The sequence below is a fragment of the Anser cygnoides genome, chromosome 28, assembly GCF_040182565.1.
Source record: "Anser cygnoides isolate HZ-2024a breed goose chromosome 28, Taihu_goose_T2T_genome, whole genome shotgun sequence".
NCBI lineage: Eukaryota > Metazoa > Chordata > Aves > Anseriformes > Anatidae > Anser > Anser cygnoides.
In genome coordinates, this window is record NC_089900.1 from 243533 (window position 1) to 258384 (window position 14852).

The following is a 14852-nucleotide window of genomic DNA, read 5'->3' on the forward strand; positions in this document are numbered from 1 at the left end:
GGGCGGCTATGGGGAGCTATGGTGCAGCCATGGACCCATGGGGCGACTGTGGGGCAGCTATGGGGCAGGCTGTGGGGCGGCTGTAGGGTGGCTATAGGGCGCTATGGGGCGGCCATGGAGCTATGGGGCAGCCGTGGGGTGGCTATGGGGTGGCTATGGGGCGCTATGGGGCAGCCACGGAGCTATGGGGCAGCCATGGGTCAGCCGTGGGGCAGTTATGGGGCTATAGGGCCACCAACGGGTGGCTATGGGGCAGCCATGGGTCAGCCGTGGGGCAGTTATGGGGTAGCCATGGGGCTATAGGGCCACCAATGGGTGGCTATGGGGCAGCCATGGGGCAGCTGTGGGGCAGCTATGGGGCAGCCATGGGGCGGCTATGGGGCAGCCATGGGGAACTATGGGGCAGCCATGGGGCGGCTATGGGGCAGCTATGGGGCGCTATGGGGCAGCCATGGACCCATGGGGCAACCGTGGGGCAGCTATGGGGCAGGCTGTGGGGCGGCTGTAGGGTGGCTATAGGGCGCTATGGGGCAGCCATGGAGCCATGGGGTGGCCGTGGGGCAGCCGTGAGGCAGCTATGGGGCGGCTGTAGGGCCGCTATGGGGCAGTGGCAGCACGAGCAATAACTTAATGGAGCTGTGGGGCAGCTATGGGGCGGCTATGGGGCAGCTATGGGGCAGCTATGGGGCAGCTATGGGGCGGCTATGGGCAGCTGTGGGGTGGCCATGGGGCAGCCGTGGGGTGGTTATGGGGCACTATGGGGCAGCCATGTGGTGGCCATGGGGCAGCCGTGGAGCTATGGGGTGGCTATGGGGCGGCCGTGGGGCAGTTATGGGGCGGCTGTGGGGCAGTTGTGGGGCAGCCGTGGGGCAGTTGTGGGGCAGCCGTGGGGCAGGCTCAGCTATGGGGCAGGAGGGAGCGCAGGGAGGGCTGGGGGCTGGGCCCGGGGGGCTCGTCCCCCGCCGCCCCCCTACCGCCGGCGGCCTCCTCCTCATCCTCGTCCTCGGGCGCCGTGGGGCGGCCGTGGGGCGCCGTGGGGCGGCCGTGGGGCCGGTACGAGACCACCCAGGGCTGCCCCTCCCCCAGGCAGCCGCAGGGGGGGGCCGCGGCCCTTCGGGGGGGGCAGGGCGCGGGGCCTGGGGGGGGGGGGAGGAAGCGTCAGCGGGGGGGGGAGCGGGACCCCCACCCCCAACCCCAAAACCCCGTAACCACGAAGGGACCCCCCGAGACCCCACTTAGGGGGCGGGGACCCCCCCGAAACCCCATAACCCCAAAGGGACCCCCCCCCAAAACCCCATAACCAGGAATGGGCCCCCCCCAAAGACCCCATTTAGGGGGCAGGGACCCCCCAAAACCCCATAACCAGGAGTTGGACCCCCCAAAGACCGCACTTAGGGGCAGGGACCCCCCCAAAGACCCCATAACCCCAGAGGACCCCCCCCCAAAACCCCATAACCAGGAACAGGATCTCCCCCCCCCCCAACGACCCCACTTAGGGGGCAGGGACCCCCCCAGATTCATGCAGGACCCCCCCAAAACCCCATAACCAGGAACGGGACCCCCCCCCAAAGACCCCATTTAGGGGGCAGGGACCCCCCCAAATTCCTGCAGGACCCCCCCAACACCCCATAACCAGGAACGGGACCCCCCAAAGACCCCACTTAGGGGGCAGGGACCCCCCCAAAGACCCCATAACCCCAAAGGGACCCCCCCCCCAAAACCCCATAACCAGGAGTTGGACCCCCCAAAGACCCCATTTAGGGGGCGGGGACCCCCCAAAACCCCATAACCAGGAACGGGACCCCCCAAAGACCCCACTTAGGGGGCAGGGACCCCCCCCAAATAATGCAGGACCCCCCAAAAACCCCATAACCAGGAACGGGACCCCCCAAAGACCCCCACTTAGGGGGCAGGACCCCCCCCCCCAAAGACCCCATAACTGGAATGGGCCCCCCCCGAAGACCCACTTAGGGGGCAGAGACCCCCCCCAAATTAATGCAGGACCCCCCAAAAACCCCATAACCAGGAACGGGACCCCCCAAAGACCCCATTTAGGGGGCAGGGACCCCCCCAAATTCATGCAGGACCCCCCCCAAAACCCCATAACCAGGAACGGGACCCCCCCCCCCCCCCCCAAAGACCCCACTTAGGGGGCAGGGACCCCCCCCAAACCCCATAACTGGAACGGGACCCCCCCAGCGACCCCCTTTTGGGGACTGGGACCCCCATTCTGTGACCCCCCCCGCCCCCCATTATTGGGGGAGGGACCCCAAAGCCCCCCCCCCAGACCCACACAGGGACCCCAAAGCCCCCCCCCCCCAGCGCCCCCCAAGTTTTGGGGGCCCCCCCCCCCCACTCACCGGCGGCGCAGGGCGTCGGCCCAGCAGCAGCAGCAGCCCCAGCACGAAGGCGCCGGCGGCCGCGTAGCTCAGCCCGGCTGGGGGCAGCCCCACAGATATGGGGTGAGTTATGGGGCGAGATGTGGGGCGGCCCCACAGATATGGGGTCAGTTATGGGGCGGGATGTGGGGCGGCCCCCACGGATACGGGGTCAGTTATGGGGTGAGATGTGGGGCGGCCCCACGGATATGGGGTTATGGGGCGAGATGTGGGGCGGCCCCACGGATACGGGGTCAGTTATGGGGCGAGATGTGGGGCGGCCCCACAGATATGGGGTTATGGGGTGAGATGTGGGGCGGCCCCACGGATACGGGGTCAGTTATGGGGGCGAGATGTGGGGCGGCCCCATGGATATGGGGTTATGGGGTGAGATGTGGGGCGGCCCCACAGATACGGGGTTATGGGGCGAGATGTGGGGCGGCCCCACGGATACGGGGTCAGTTATGGGGCGAGACGTGGGGCAGCCCCATAGGTACAGGGTTATGGGGGCGAGATGTGGGGCGGCCCCACGGATACGGTGTTATGGGGCGAGATGTGGGGCGGCCCCATAGATATGGGGTCAGTTATGGGGCGAGCTGTGGGGCAGCCCCCACTGGTTATGGGGCGAGCTGTGGGGCAGCCCCACAGACAGCCTCCCCCCCCCCCCGTTGCTCACCTCGGGTGCCGTGGGGCGCCGTGGGGCTGGGGGGCGCCGTGGGGCTGGGGGCGCTGGGGGGCGCGGCGACGCCTGTTGGGGGGAAAAGGGGGGGGGTCGGGGGCTGCCCCACGGCGTCACTGCCCCCCGGCCCCACAGACCCCTCAGGGACCCCGAAGACCCCTCGGGGCGCCCCACGTCTCCCAGTCCCCAGCATCTCCCAGTTCCCCCAGTATCCCCCAGTGCCCCCCACATCCCCCAACACCCCCACGTCCCCCAGCACCCCACGTCCCCACATCCCAGTCCCCTCCAGTATCTCCCAGTCCCTCCAGTATCTCCCAGTCCCCCCAACATCCCCCAGTACCCCACGTCTCCACATCCCAGTCCCTCCAGTATCTCCCAGTATCCCCCAGTATACCCCAGTCCCCCCAGTATCCCCCAGTGCCCCCCACATCCCCCAACACCCACCCGTGTCCCCCAGCACCCCACGTCCCCACATCCCAGTCCCGCCGTTATCTCCCAGTCCCCCCAGTATCCCCCAGTGCCCCCATGTCCCCCAACACCCCCCACCTCCCCACATCCCAGTCCCTCCAGTATCTCCCAGTCCCTCCAGTATCTCCCAGTCCCCCCAGTATCCCCCAGTGCCCCCCACATCCCCCAACACCCCCCACGCCCCCCAGCACCCCACGTCCCCACATCCCAGTCTCTCCAGTATCCCCCAGTCCCTCCAGTATCTCCCAGTCCCCCCAGTATCTCCCAGCACCCCACGTCCCCACATCCCAGTCCCTCCGTTATCTCCCAGTCCCTCCAGTATCTCCCAGTCCCTCCAGTATCTCCCAGTCCCCCCAGTATCCCCCAGTGCCCCCCACATCCCCCAACACCCCCACGTCCCCCAGCACCCCACGTCCCCACATCCCAGTCCCTCCGTTATCTCCCAGTCCCTCCAGTATCTCCCAGTCCCTCCAGTATCTCCCAGTCCCCCCCACATCCCCCAGCACCCCACGTCCCCACATCCCAGTCCCTCCAGTATCTCCCAGTCCCCCAGTATCTCCCAGTCCCTCCAGTATCTCCCAGTCCCTCCGTTATCTCCCAGTCCCTCCGTTATCCCCCAGTCGCCCCAGTATCCCCCAGTATCCCCCAGTGCCCCCAACCCCCCGGCCCCCCGGCGCCCCCCGCTCACGCCGGTAGGTGAGGGCGAAGCCCTGGGCGTGCCGCAGGGTGTCGGAGCGGAAGGTGAGCTCCAGCGCCTCGGTGGGCAGCAGCAGGGCGCGGGCGGGGGGCGGGGGCCGGCGCCCGTCGAACTGGGCCAGCAGGCGGCGGCTGCGGGCGTCGCGCAGCGTCAGCCGGTCGTTGGGGTCGCGGATGTCGAACAGGCGGAACGTCACCTCCAGCGCCGCCCCCGCGCCCGCCCCCAGGCGCCACGCGCAGTCCGCGTCCGGCCCGTAGTCGTCGGGGGAAGCCCGGCGAGTAGATGACGCCCGAGGGCGCCGAGCTGTTGGCGCGGCACGCGCCCACCCAGGCTGCGGAGGCGGAGGGGAGATGGGTGGGTTGCCGTGGCGACCGGGTTGCCGTGGCGACCGCGGGGGTGTTGCCATGGCGACCGTGGGGCTGTGTTGTCATAGCAACCGTGATAGCGCGTTGCCATGGCGACCGTGGGGCTGTGGTGTCATGGCGGCCGTGGGGCGTCACCGTGGGGGTGTCACCATGGGGCAGTGACACCATGGGACTGAGCAACCACAGTGATGCGGGGAGCCCTGTTGCTATAGGGACCGTAAAACCGTCGCCATGGCAACCGCGAGGCTGTGTTGTCATAGCAACCGTGGCAGCGCGTTGCCATGGCGACCGTGGGGCTGTGGTGTCATGGCGGCCGTGGGGCGTCACCGTGGGGTGTCCCCACGGGGCAGTGACACCACGGGACTGAGACACCGTAGTGATGCCGGGAGCCCTGTTGCTATAGGGACCGTAAAACTGTCGCCATGGCAACCGTGGGGTTGTGTTGTCATAGCAACCGTGGCAGCGTGTTGCCATGGCGACCGTGGGGCTGTGGTGTCATGGCGGCCGGGCCGTGTTCCTATAGGGACCACGAAACTGTCGCCATGGCAACCGTGGGGCTGTGTTGTCATAGCAACCGTGACAGCGTGTTGCCATGGCGACCGTGGGGGTGTTGCCATGGGGCGGTGGCACCACGGGGACCAGGACACCACGGGGCCCACGAGGCGGTGACAACGCTACAGGCGGTTTTGTTGCTATAGGGGCTATGAGGCTGTTGCCATGGCGACCGTGAGCTTGTTGCCATGGTGACCGTCAGGGTGCGTTGCCATGGCGACCGTGGGCTGGTGTCACCACGGAGACCGGGACACCTGATGGGGCTGATGGGGCTCTGTTGCTATAGGGACCACGAAACTGTCGCCATGGCAACCGCGCGGCTGTGTTGCCATGACAACCACGAGCTCGTGTTGCCCTGGCAACCATGGGGCTGCGTTGCCATGGCGACCAAGGGGGCGGTGCCACCACCAGGGCGACATCCCCACAGCAGCTCCACCCCCCCCCCAATGTCTCCATGGCAACCGAGACCCGCACAGCGGTCACCACGGCAACCACACCACCGCCGTGGCAACATCGCCATGGCAACATCGCCGTGGCAACATCACCATGGCAACATCGCCATGGCAACCAGCCCCAGAGCCTCGGCTGCCAGGTCAACCCAGCACCTACGCCGGGCACCGCAGCAACGCCAGCGCCCGCAGCGCCCGCAGTGCCCGCAGAACCCACAGCGCCCGCAGTGCCCACAGTGCCCGCAGCGCCCGCAGTGCCCGCAGCGCCCGCAGTGCCCACAGTGCCCGCAGCGCCCGCAGCGCCCGCAGTGCCCGCAGTGCTCGCAGTGCCCGTAGCGCTCGCAGTGCCCGCAGTGCCCGCAGTGCCCGCAGCGCTCGCAGTGCCCGCAGCACTCGCAGTGCCCACAGCGCCCGCAGTGCCTGCAGCGCTCCCAGTGCCCGCAGTGCCCGCAGTGCCCACAGCGCTCACAGTGCTCGCAGCGCTCGCAGTGCCCGCAGTGCCCACAGCGCCCGCAGCGCCCGCAGTGCCCACAGTGCCCGCAGCGCCCGCAGCGCCCGCAGCGCCCACAGCGCCCGCAGCGCCCGCAGCGCCCGCAGTGCCCGCAGCGCCCGCAGTGCCCGCAGTGCTCGCAGCGCCCACAGCGCCCGCAGTGCCCACAGTGCCCGCAGTGCCCGCAGTGCCCGCAGTGCCCGCAGCGCCCGCAGTGCCCGCAGTGCCCGCAGTGCCCGCAGTGCTCGCAGCGCCCACAGCGCCCGCAGTGCCCACAGTGCCCGCAGCGCCCGCAGTGCCCGCAGCGCCCGCAGCGCCCGCAGCGCCCGCAGCGCCCTGACTCACCGTGGTACACGGCGAGGCGGCCGTCGCCGCCGCAGAGCTGGCTGGCCTTGCCGAAGCACACCTGGTCGCACTCGGCGGTGCGGGCGCGCTGCCCCCGCCGCAGGTCACCGGCGTGGCCGCAGAAGCAGGCGTAGCCGGCCTCCAGCCCTGCCAACTGCGGGCACCTGTGGGGCGCTGCGCCGCGCTCCGGGGCCGGGGGGGGGATGTGGGGCTGGGGGGTAGGAGGGGGATATGGGGCCCTAGGGGGGCTATGGGGCTGGGGGAGATGTGGGGCTGGGGGGTAGAAGGGGGATATGGGGAGATGTGGGGCTGCGGGGGGTAGGAAGGGGATGTGGGGCTGGGGGGTAGGAGGGGATGTGGGGAGATGTGGGGCTGGGGGGTAGGAGGGGGATGTGGGGCTGGGGGGTAGGAGGGGGATGTGGGGAGATGTGGGGCTGGGGGGTAGGAGGGGGATGTGGGGCTGGGGGGAGATGTGGGGCTGGGGGGTAGGAGGGGGATGTGGGGCTGGGGGGAGATGTGGGGCTGGGGGGGTAGGAGGGGGATGTGGGGCTCTAGGGGCTGTGGGGCTGGGGGGTTGTGGGGGGGATGTAGGGAGATGTGGGGCTGGAAGGGGGCGATGGGGGAGTAGGGGGGATGTGGGGCTGGGGAGGGCTGGGGGGGCTATGGGGCTGTAGGGGGCTTTGGGGGACGGGGGGTTATGGGGCTGGGGGATGGCTATGGGGCAGGCGGGTGGGGGGGCTATGGGGCTGGGGAGGGTTGGGGGGGCTATGGGGCTGGGGGGTCTATGGGGGGTCTATGGGTCCCGGGGGCGCTATGGGGCTGGGGGGTCCCAGGCCGTGATGGGGCGACACTGGGTCCCGGTGGGGGCGGGGCCTATCAGGGGCGTGTCCCCCGGGGGCGGGGCCTAGTGGGGCGTGTCCCCTTGGGGGCGGGGCTTCTCGGGGCGTGTCCCCTCGGGGGCGGGGCCTAGTGGGGCGTGTCCCCTTGGGGGCGGGGCCTATCGGGGCGTGTCCCCTCGGGGGCGGGGCCTAGTGGGGCGTGTCCCCTTGGGGGCGGGGCCTCTCGGGAGCGTGTCCCCTTGGGGGCGGGGCCTATCGGGGCGTGTCCCCGGGGGGCGGGGCCTAGTGGGGCGTGTCCCCTTGGGGGCGGGGCTTCTCGGGGCGTGTCCCCTCGGGGGCGGGGCCTAGCGGGGCGTGTCCCCCGGGGCGGGGCCTAGCTGGGCGTGTCCCCCCGGGGGCGGGGCCTATCGGGAGCGTGTCCCCCGGGGGCGGGGCCTAGCTGGGCGTGTCCCAATGGGGGCGGGGCTTATCAGGGTGTGACCCCCGGGGGCGGGGCCTCTCGGGGCGTGTCCCGGGGGGCGGGGCCGTACCTCGTAGCCGCGGCCGCGGCAGAAGCGCAGGCAGAGGGGCACGGTGAGGCGCGTGGAGGTGCCGCTGGCCCCGCTCAGCGCCGGCGGCGAGCCCGAGTCCACGAAGCAGCCCACGAAGCCGGGCACTGCGCGGCCGCCCTCAGACCGCGCCCGCCGCTCCCCGCCCCCAGCGGCCCCACTGCCCCCGCGGCCCCTTTATTGCCCCCGCGGCCCCTTTATTGCCCCCACAGCCCCTTTATTGCCCCCACAGCCCCTTTATTGCCCCCACAGCCCCTTTATTGCCCCCGCGGCCCCTTTATTGCCCCCACAGCCCCTTTATTGCCCCCACGGCCCCTTTATTGCCCCCGCAGCCCCTTTATTGCCCCCACAGCCCCTTTATTGCCCCCCGCAGCCCCTTTATTGCCCCCACAGCCCCTTTATTGCCCCCACAGCCCCTTTATTGCCCCCACAGCCCTTTATTGCCCCCACAGCCCCTTTATTGCCCCCACGGCCCCTTTATTGCCCCCGCAGCCCCTTTATTGCCCCCACAGCCCCTTTATTGCCCCGCGGCCCCTTTATTGCCCCCACAGCCCCTTTATTGCCCCCATAGCCCCTTCGTTACCCCCACAGACCCCCACATCCCCCCTACTGACCCCAAATCCCGCCTATAACCCCCCCAAGTGTCCCCTATTGCCCCCACAGCCCCTTTATTGCCCCCAGAGCCCCTTTATTGCCCCCACAGCCCCTTTATTGCCCCCACAGCCCCTTTATTGCCCCCACAGCCCCCTTACAGACCCTACAGCCCCTTTATTGCCTCCACAGCCCCTTTATTGCCCCCACAGCCCCTTTATTGCCCCCACAGCCCCTTTATTGCCCCACAGCCCCCTTACAGACCCTACAGCCCCTTTATTGCCTCCACAGACCCTTTATTGCCCCCACAGCCCCCTTACAGACCCTACAGCCCCTTTATTGCCCCCACAGCCCCTTTATTGCCCCCACAGCCCCCTTACGGACCCCAAATCCCCCTCTGTAACCCCCCCCAGCGACCCTACTGCCCCCGCAGCCCCTTTATTGCCCCTGTAGCCCCCCATTCCCCCATCCTGACTCCAACCCCCCCCATAACCCCCTCTATTGCCCGCAACCTCCCCTATTGCCCTCCAACATCCCCTCTAATGCCCCCCAGGCCCCCTCTGCTGCCCCCCATAATCCCCTCTAATGCCCTCAACCTCCCCTACTGCCCCAAAACCCTTTCTATTGCCCCCAAATCCCCCATAACCCCCTCCTATTGCCCCCCACCCCTCCCCATTGCCCCCAAAGCCCCGTAACCCCCTCTATTGCCCCCCCAAACCCCCTCCTATTGCCCCCAACCGCCCCATAACCCCCCTCCTATTGCCCCCCAAAGCCCCATAACCCCCTCTATTGCCCCCTAAACCCCCTCCTATTGCCCCCAACCGCCCCATAACCTCCTCCTATTGCCCCCCAAAGCCCCATAACCCCCTCCTATTGCCCCCAACCACCCCATAACCCCCTCCTGTTGCCCCCCAAACCCACCCTATTGCCCCCAACCGCCCCATAACCCCCTCTATTGCCCCCCAAAGCCCCATAACCCCCTCCTATTGCCCCAACCACCCCATAACCCCCTCCTGTTGCCCCCCAAACCCACCCTATTGCCCCCAACCGCCCCATAACCCCCTCTATTGCCCCCCAAAGCCCCATAACCCCTCCTATTGCCCCCAACCACCCCATAACCCCCTCCTGTTGCCCCCCAAACCCACCCTATTGCCCCAACCGCCCCATAACCCCCTCTATTGCCCCCCCAAAGCCCCATAACCCCCTCTATTGCCCCCCAAACCCACCCTATTGCCCCCAACCGCCCCATAACCCCCTCTATTGCCCCCAAAGCCCCACAACCCCCTCCTATTGCCCCCCAAAGCCCCATAACCCGCTCCTATTGCCCCCAACCGCCCCCCAACCCCCTCCTATTGCCCCCAACCGCCCCCCAACCCCCTCCCGCCCCCCAGCCGCCCCCCGCTCACTGCGGCAGGAGGGGATGTTGCAGTACTTCCACTCGGCGCCCTCCTCGCCCTCGGCCACGTAGCACCAGGGCCGCGCGTCGCCGTCGGGGTTGCGGCAGTGGTTGTGGGGGCCCAGCCCCCCGCCCCCGGCGGCGGCGCCCCCCCCCCGCCATCGGGGCCCGCGTCTGGTTCCAGAAGAGGCACGGCCGCCCCCCCCCCGCCGGGCCCCGTCCGGCTCTGCGCCCCCCGGTAGTCGGCCCCGTTGACGGTGAAGCACTCCGACGGCCCTACGGGGTTTTGGGGGGGGGGGGGGGTTAGCCCCCTTTTCCCCCTTTTTGGGGGTCACCCCCCTTTTTTGGGGGTCACCCCCCCCTTTAATGGGGTTCACCCCCTTTTTTGGGGTTCACCCCCCTTTTTTTGGGGGTCAGCCCCCTTTTTTTTGGGGGGTCAGCCCCACTTTTTGGGGGGGGTCACCCCCCTTTTTTGGGGGTCAGCCCCCTTTTTTTGGGGGTCACCCCCCTTTTTTGGGGGCCAGCCCCCTTTTTTGGGGATCACCCCCCTTTTTTGGGGGTCACCCCCCCCCTTTTTTGGGGGTCACCCCCCTTTTGTTGGTTGTCAGTCCCCTTTTTTTGGGGGTCACCCCCCCTTTTGTTGGGGGTCAGCCCCCCTTTTTTGGGGGTCACCCCCCCTTTCTTTGGGGGTCACCCCCCTTTTGTTGGGGGTCACCCCCCTTTTTTGGGGGTCACCCCCCCCCTTTTTTGGGGGGTCACCCCCCTTTTTTGGGGTGTCAGCCCCCTTTTTTTGGGGGTCACCCCCCTTTTGTTGGGGGTCAGCCCCCATTTTGGGGGTCACCCCCCTTTTTGGGGTCAGACCCCCTTTTTGGGGGGGGGGCAGCCCCACACGCGGGTCCCCAGGGGGACGGAGGGGGCTGGGGGGGGGAGGGGCCTGCCCAGTTGTTGCCCCCCCCCCCCCGGCACCTGTCGCTGCCCGTCCAGATGTGGTCGGGCGCACAATGGGGCCGCCCCCCATTCTATAGGGCCCGGGCACCCACACCTCCCCCATCCCATTCTATAGGGTCCGGACACCCCCCCGCCCCCATTCTATAGGGTCCGGACACCCCCCCGCCCCCATTCTATAGGGTCCGGACACCCACACCTCCCCCATCCCATTCTATAGGGTCCGGACACCCCCCCGCCCCCATTCTGTAGGGTCCGGACACCCCCCCGCCCCCATTCTATAGGGTCCGGACACCCACACCTCCCCCATCCCATTCTATAGGGTCCGGACACCCCCCGCCCCCATTCTATAGGGTCCGGACACCCCCCCGCCCCCATTCTATAGGGTCCGGACCCCCCCCCCCGCCCCCATTCTACAGGGTCCGGACACCCCCCCCTGCCCCCATTCTATAGGGTCCGGAAACCCCCCCCGCCCCCATTCTATAGGGTCCCGGACACCCCCCTGCCCCCATTCTATAGGGTCCGGCCCCCCCCCCGCCCCCATTCTATAGGGTCCGGACACCCCCCCGCCCCCATTCTATAGGGCCCCAACACCTGGCTCCCCTCCGTCCTATAGGGCCTGGACAGCCGCGCCTCCCCCCACACCCCTCACACGTCCTATAGGGCCCAGACCCCCACACCTCCACCCTATATAGATCCCGGACCCCCACCCTATAGGCTATATGACCCTCGCCACCTACTCTCCCATTCTATAGGGCCTGAACCCCTGCCCCTCCCCATTCTATAGGTCCTGGAGACTTGCCCCCCCATTCTATAGGGCCCAGATACCCGCGTCTCGCCCCCCCCCCCCCCACGTGTTCTATAGGGCCTAGCACCCCACACCTCCACCCAACAGCCCATAGGGCCTGGACCCCCACCCCCCACTCTATAGGGCCCCGGACCCCTACCCCCGCCTTCTATAGGACCTGGCCACCTGCGCCCCCATTCTATAGGGCCCCGGACCCCTACCCCCCATTCCATAGGGCCCGGACCCCTGACCTCCCCCACACACATTCTATAGGGCCCGGACCCCCACGCCTCCACCCCTCATTCTATAGGGCCCGGACCCCCACCCCCCAAACACTCTATAGGGCCCGGACCCCTGACCTCCCCCTCCACACACATTCTATAGGGCCCGGACCCCCACGCCTCCACCCCACATTCTATAGGGCCCGGACCCCCACCCCCCCATTCTATAGGGCCCGGACCCCTGCCCCCCCACTCTATAGGGCCCATATACCTGTGTAACCCCCCCCCAATTCCATAGGGTCCTCACCCCCACCCCCCCGCCCTACAACCCTATAGATCCATAAGCCCCCGCTCTATAGGGCCCGGCCGCGTGCACCCCCCCCGTTCTATAGGGCCCAAACACCTGCCCCCCAATTGCATAGGGCCCCCCAATTGTATAGGCCCCCCCAATTGTATAGGCCCCCCCCCCTTCTATAGAGACCCCCACCCTACAGCCCCCCCCCCAACTCCGGACCCCCGAACCCGCTCCCCCACCCCCCCAGCGCTCCCCCAGCACCCTCCCAGTCCCAAACTGGGAGCAACTGGGAATTTAGGGGGGGAAGGCCCCCACTCACCGTCCCCGTCGCCGTCCTGGCCGGCGGCGCAGCGCAGGGCGAGCAGGAGGGTGGCGACCCACGCCATGGGTGGGGGGGGGGGGGCACGGGGGGCCCCGAGGCCACGGGCGACGGGCACGCGGCGGCGGCTCCCTCGTGTTGGGGGGGGGGGGCGAAGGAGGAGCCTTGGGGTGGGGGGGGGGGGGGGGTGAGGTGGGGCGGGGGGGGGGCGGAGGGCCTGCTGCGCCCCCGGGGACGCAGGTGGTGGGTGGGGGGTGGGGGTGGGTGGGTGGGGGGTGGGGGGGGGGTGGGTGGGGGGGGGGGGGCTTGTGGGGGCACGTCGGGGAATGCCCCTGGGGGCGCGCGGTGCGCGGTGGGACCCCCCCCTGAACTAAGGGGGTGGGGGGGGGGCTGAGAGGGGGTAAGGGGGGGGGGGGGTGAGGGTTGGGGGGGGCTGAGGGGGTTGGGGGGGGGCTGAGAAGGGGGTAAAGGGGGGGTCCTGAGGGGTGGGGGGGCTGAGGGGTTGGGGGGGGCTGAGAGGTTGGGGGGGGCTGAGAGGTTGGGGGGGGGGGCTGAGAGGTTGGGGGGGGGTCCCAAGAGGTTGGGGGGGGGGGCTGAGAGGGATAAAGGGGGGGGGGGCTGAGGGGTGGGGGGCTGAGAGGTTGGGGGGGGGGCTGAGAGGGATAAAGGGGGGGTGAGAGGTTGGGGGGGTCCGGAGAGGGCTAAAGGGGAGCTAAGGGTGCTGGGGGGGGGCCCAAGGGTGCTGGGGGGAACCAAGAGGTCGGGGGGGCCCTGGGGGGCCCCCAAAGGGGCTGGGGGGGGGTCCTGGGAGGGATGGGGGCACCCCGAGAGGTCGGGGGGTGGGGGGGGGTCCTGAAAGAGCTGGGGGGTCCCAAGAGGGTTGGGGGGAGTCCCGAGAGCTTGGGGGGGGGGGCCTGAGAGGTTGGGGGGCCCCCAAGGGAGCTGGGGGGGGGGGACCAAGGGGATTGGGGGGGTCCCAAGGAGGCCGGGGGCGCCGTCGACCCTTGGGGTGGCCACGTGGGGGGGGGGGGGGGGCTCAAGATGGCGCCGGGGGCGGGCGGCTGCGAGCCGGCGGCGGGCCGAGCCCCAGCGCGTCGGCGCGGCGGCGCCTCCGCCACGACGCGTCCCGGCCCGCCCGGGGCCCCGGGGTGGGGGTGGGGGTGGGGGGCTCCCGCTCCCTCCCAACGGCCTCCCGGCCGGCTGCCGGCCCCCCGGCCCTCGACGTGGCCGCCGCGCTCCTCCTCGTCGCGGCCCAAGATGGCGGCCGCCGCCTCCAGGGCCCAAGATGGCGGCGCCCGGCGCCCCTTCCCGCCTTCTCCCGCGGCCGCCATTTTGTGAGGGCGCGAGGGGAGCCCCCCCCCCTTTTATTCCTTCTAAATCGCTTCGGCCCCCTCGCAACCCTTTAAATCTTCACAAAAAGCCGCCGCGATCCCCCCCCCAAAAAGGTTTTTAAGCGGCCGCCGGAGCTTTTTGACCCTTCGGATCTTCTCCTCCCTCCCCTTTACACCTTTTAAAATGGCCGCCACCGCTTTTTAACGCCTCGACCCTTCCCCCAAAGCCTCCGCGCCCCCCTCACAGCTCCCAAAATGGCGGCGGCGGCGGCCGCCCCCCCCCCCTCGCCTTCCCGCCCTTTTCTCCTCGCGGCGCCCAAGATGGCGGCGCCCTTCCCTCACGTGTTTCCCGCCCTTTTCCCCCTCACGGCGCCCAAGATGGCGGCGCCCTTCCCTCGCCTTCCCGCCCTTTTCCCCTCACGTGTTTCCCGCCCTTTTCCCCTCGCGGCGCCCAAGATGGCGGCGCCCTTCCCTCGCCTTCCCGCCCTTTTCCCCTCACGTGTTTCCCGCCCTTTTCTCCTCACGTGTTTCCCGCCCTTTTCCCCTCACGGCACCCAAGATGGCGGCGCCCTTCCCTCGCCTTCCCGCCCTTTTCCCCTTGCGGTGCCCAAGATGGCGGCGCCCTTCCCTCGCGTGTTTCCCGCCCTTTTCCCCTCACGCGCTTCCCGCCGCCGCCTGAGGGGGCTCCGCCATGGCGGCCCGGCGATGGCGGCTCTCGGAGGGGCCTGGGGGGGGGGGGGGGCGCTGTGGGGCAGGGGCTCCCCAGGAGTGGGGCAGGGGTGGCTGTGCCCCCCCATCACGACTGTGCCCCCCCATCGCGATTTTGCCCCCCATATCACGATTGTGACCGCCCCCCAGTTATGGGCCCCCCCCAGTTATGGGCCCCCCCCCAGTTATGGCCCCCCCCCCAGTTATGGCCCCCCCCCCCCAGTTATGGGGCCGCCCCCCCAGTTATGGCCCCCCCCAGTTATGGGCCCCCCCCAGTTATGGCCCCCCCCAGTTATGGGCCCCCCCCCAGTTATGGGCCCCCCCCCAGTTATGGGCCCCCCCCCAGTTATGGGCCCCAGTTATGGGCCCCCCTCCCCAGTTATGGGCCCCCCCCCAGTTATGGGCCACCCCCCCAGTTATGGCCCCGCCCCCCAGTTATGGGCCCCCCC

The 14852-nt window shown here is 69.6% G+C and overlaps 1 protein-coding gene across 1 annotated transcript; it reads right to left on the bottom strand.

Moving 5' to 3' along the window:
• Positions 1 to 897: 897 nt before the first annotated feature.
• Positions 898 to 13695, bottom strand: KREMEN2 (kringle containing transmembrane protein 2). Its single transcript, XM_066984228.1, is given in 11 exon segments — positions 898 to 1136; positions 2357 to 2437; positions 3055 to 3126; positions 4214 to 4487; positions 4489 to 4553; positions 6424 to 6577; positions 7793 to 7917; positions 9808 to 9926; positions 9928 to 10001; positions 10003 to 10073; positions 13551 to 13695. Coding segments are annotated over 11 exon segments (1419 nt in total).
• Between the last annotated feature and the right edge of the window lie 1157 nt (positions 13696 to 14852).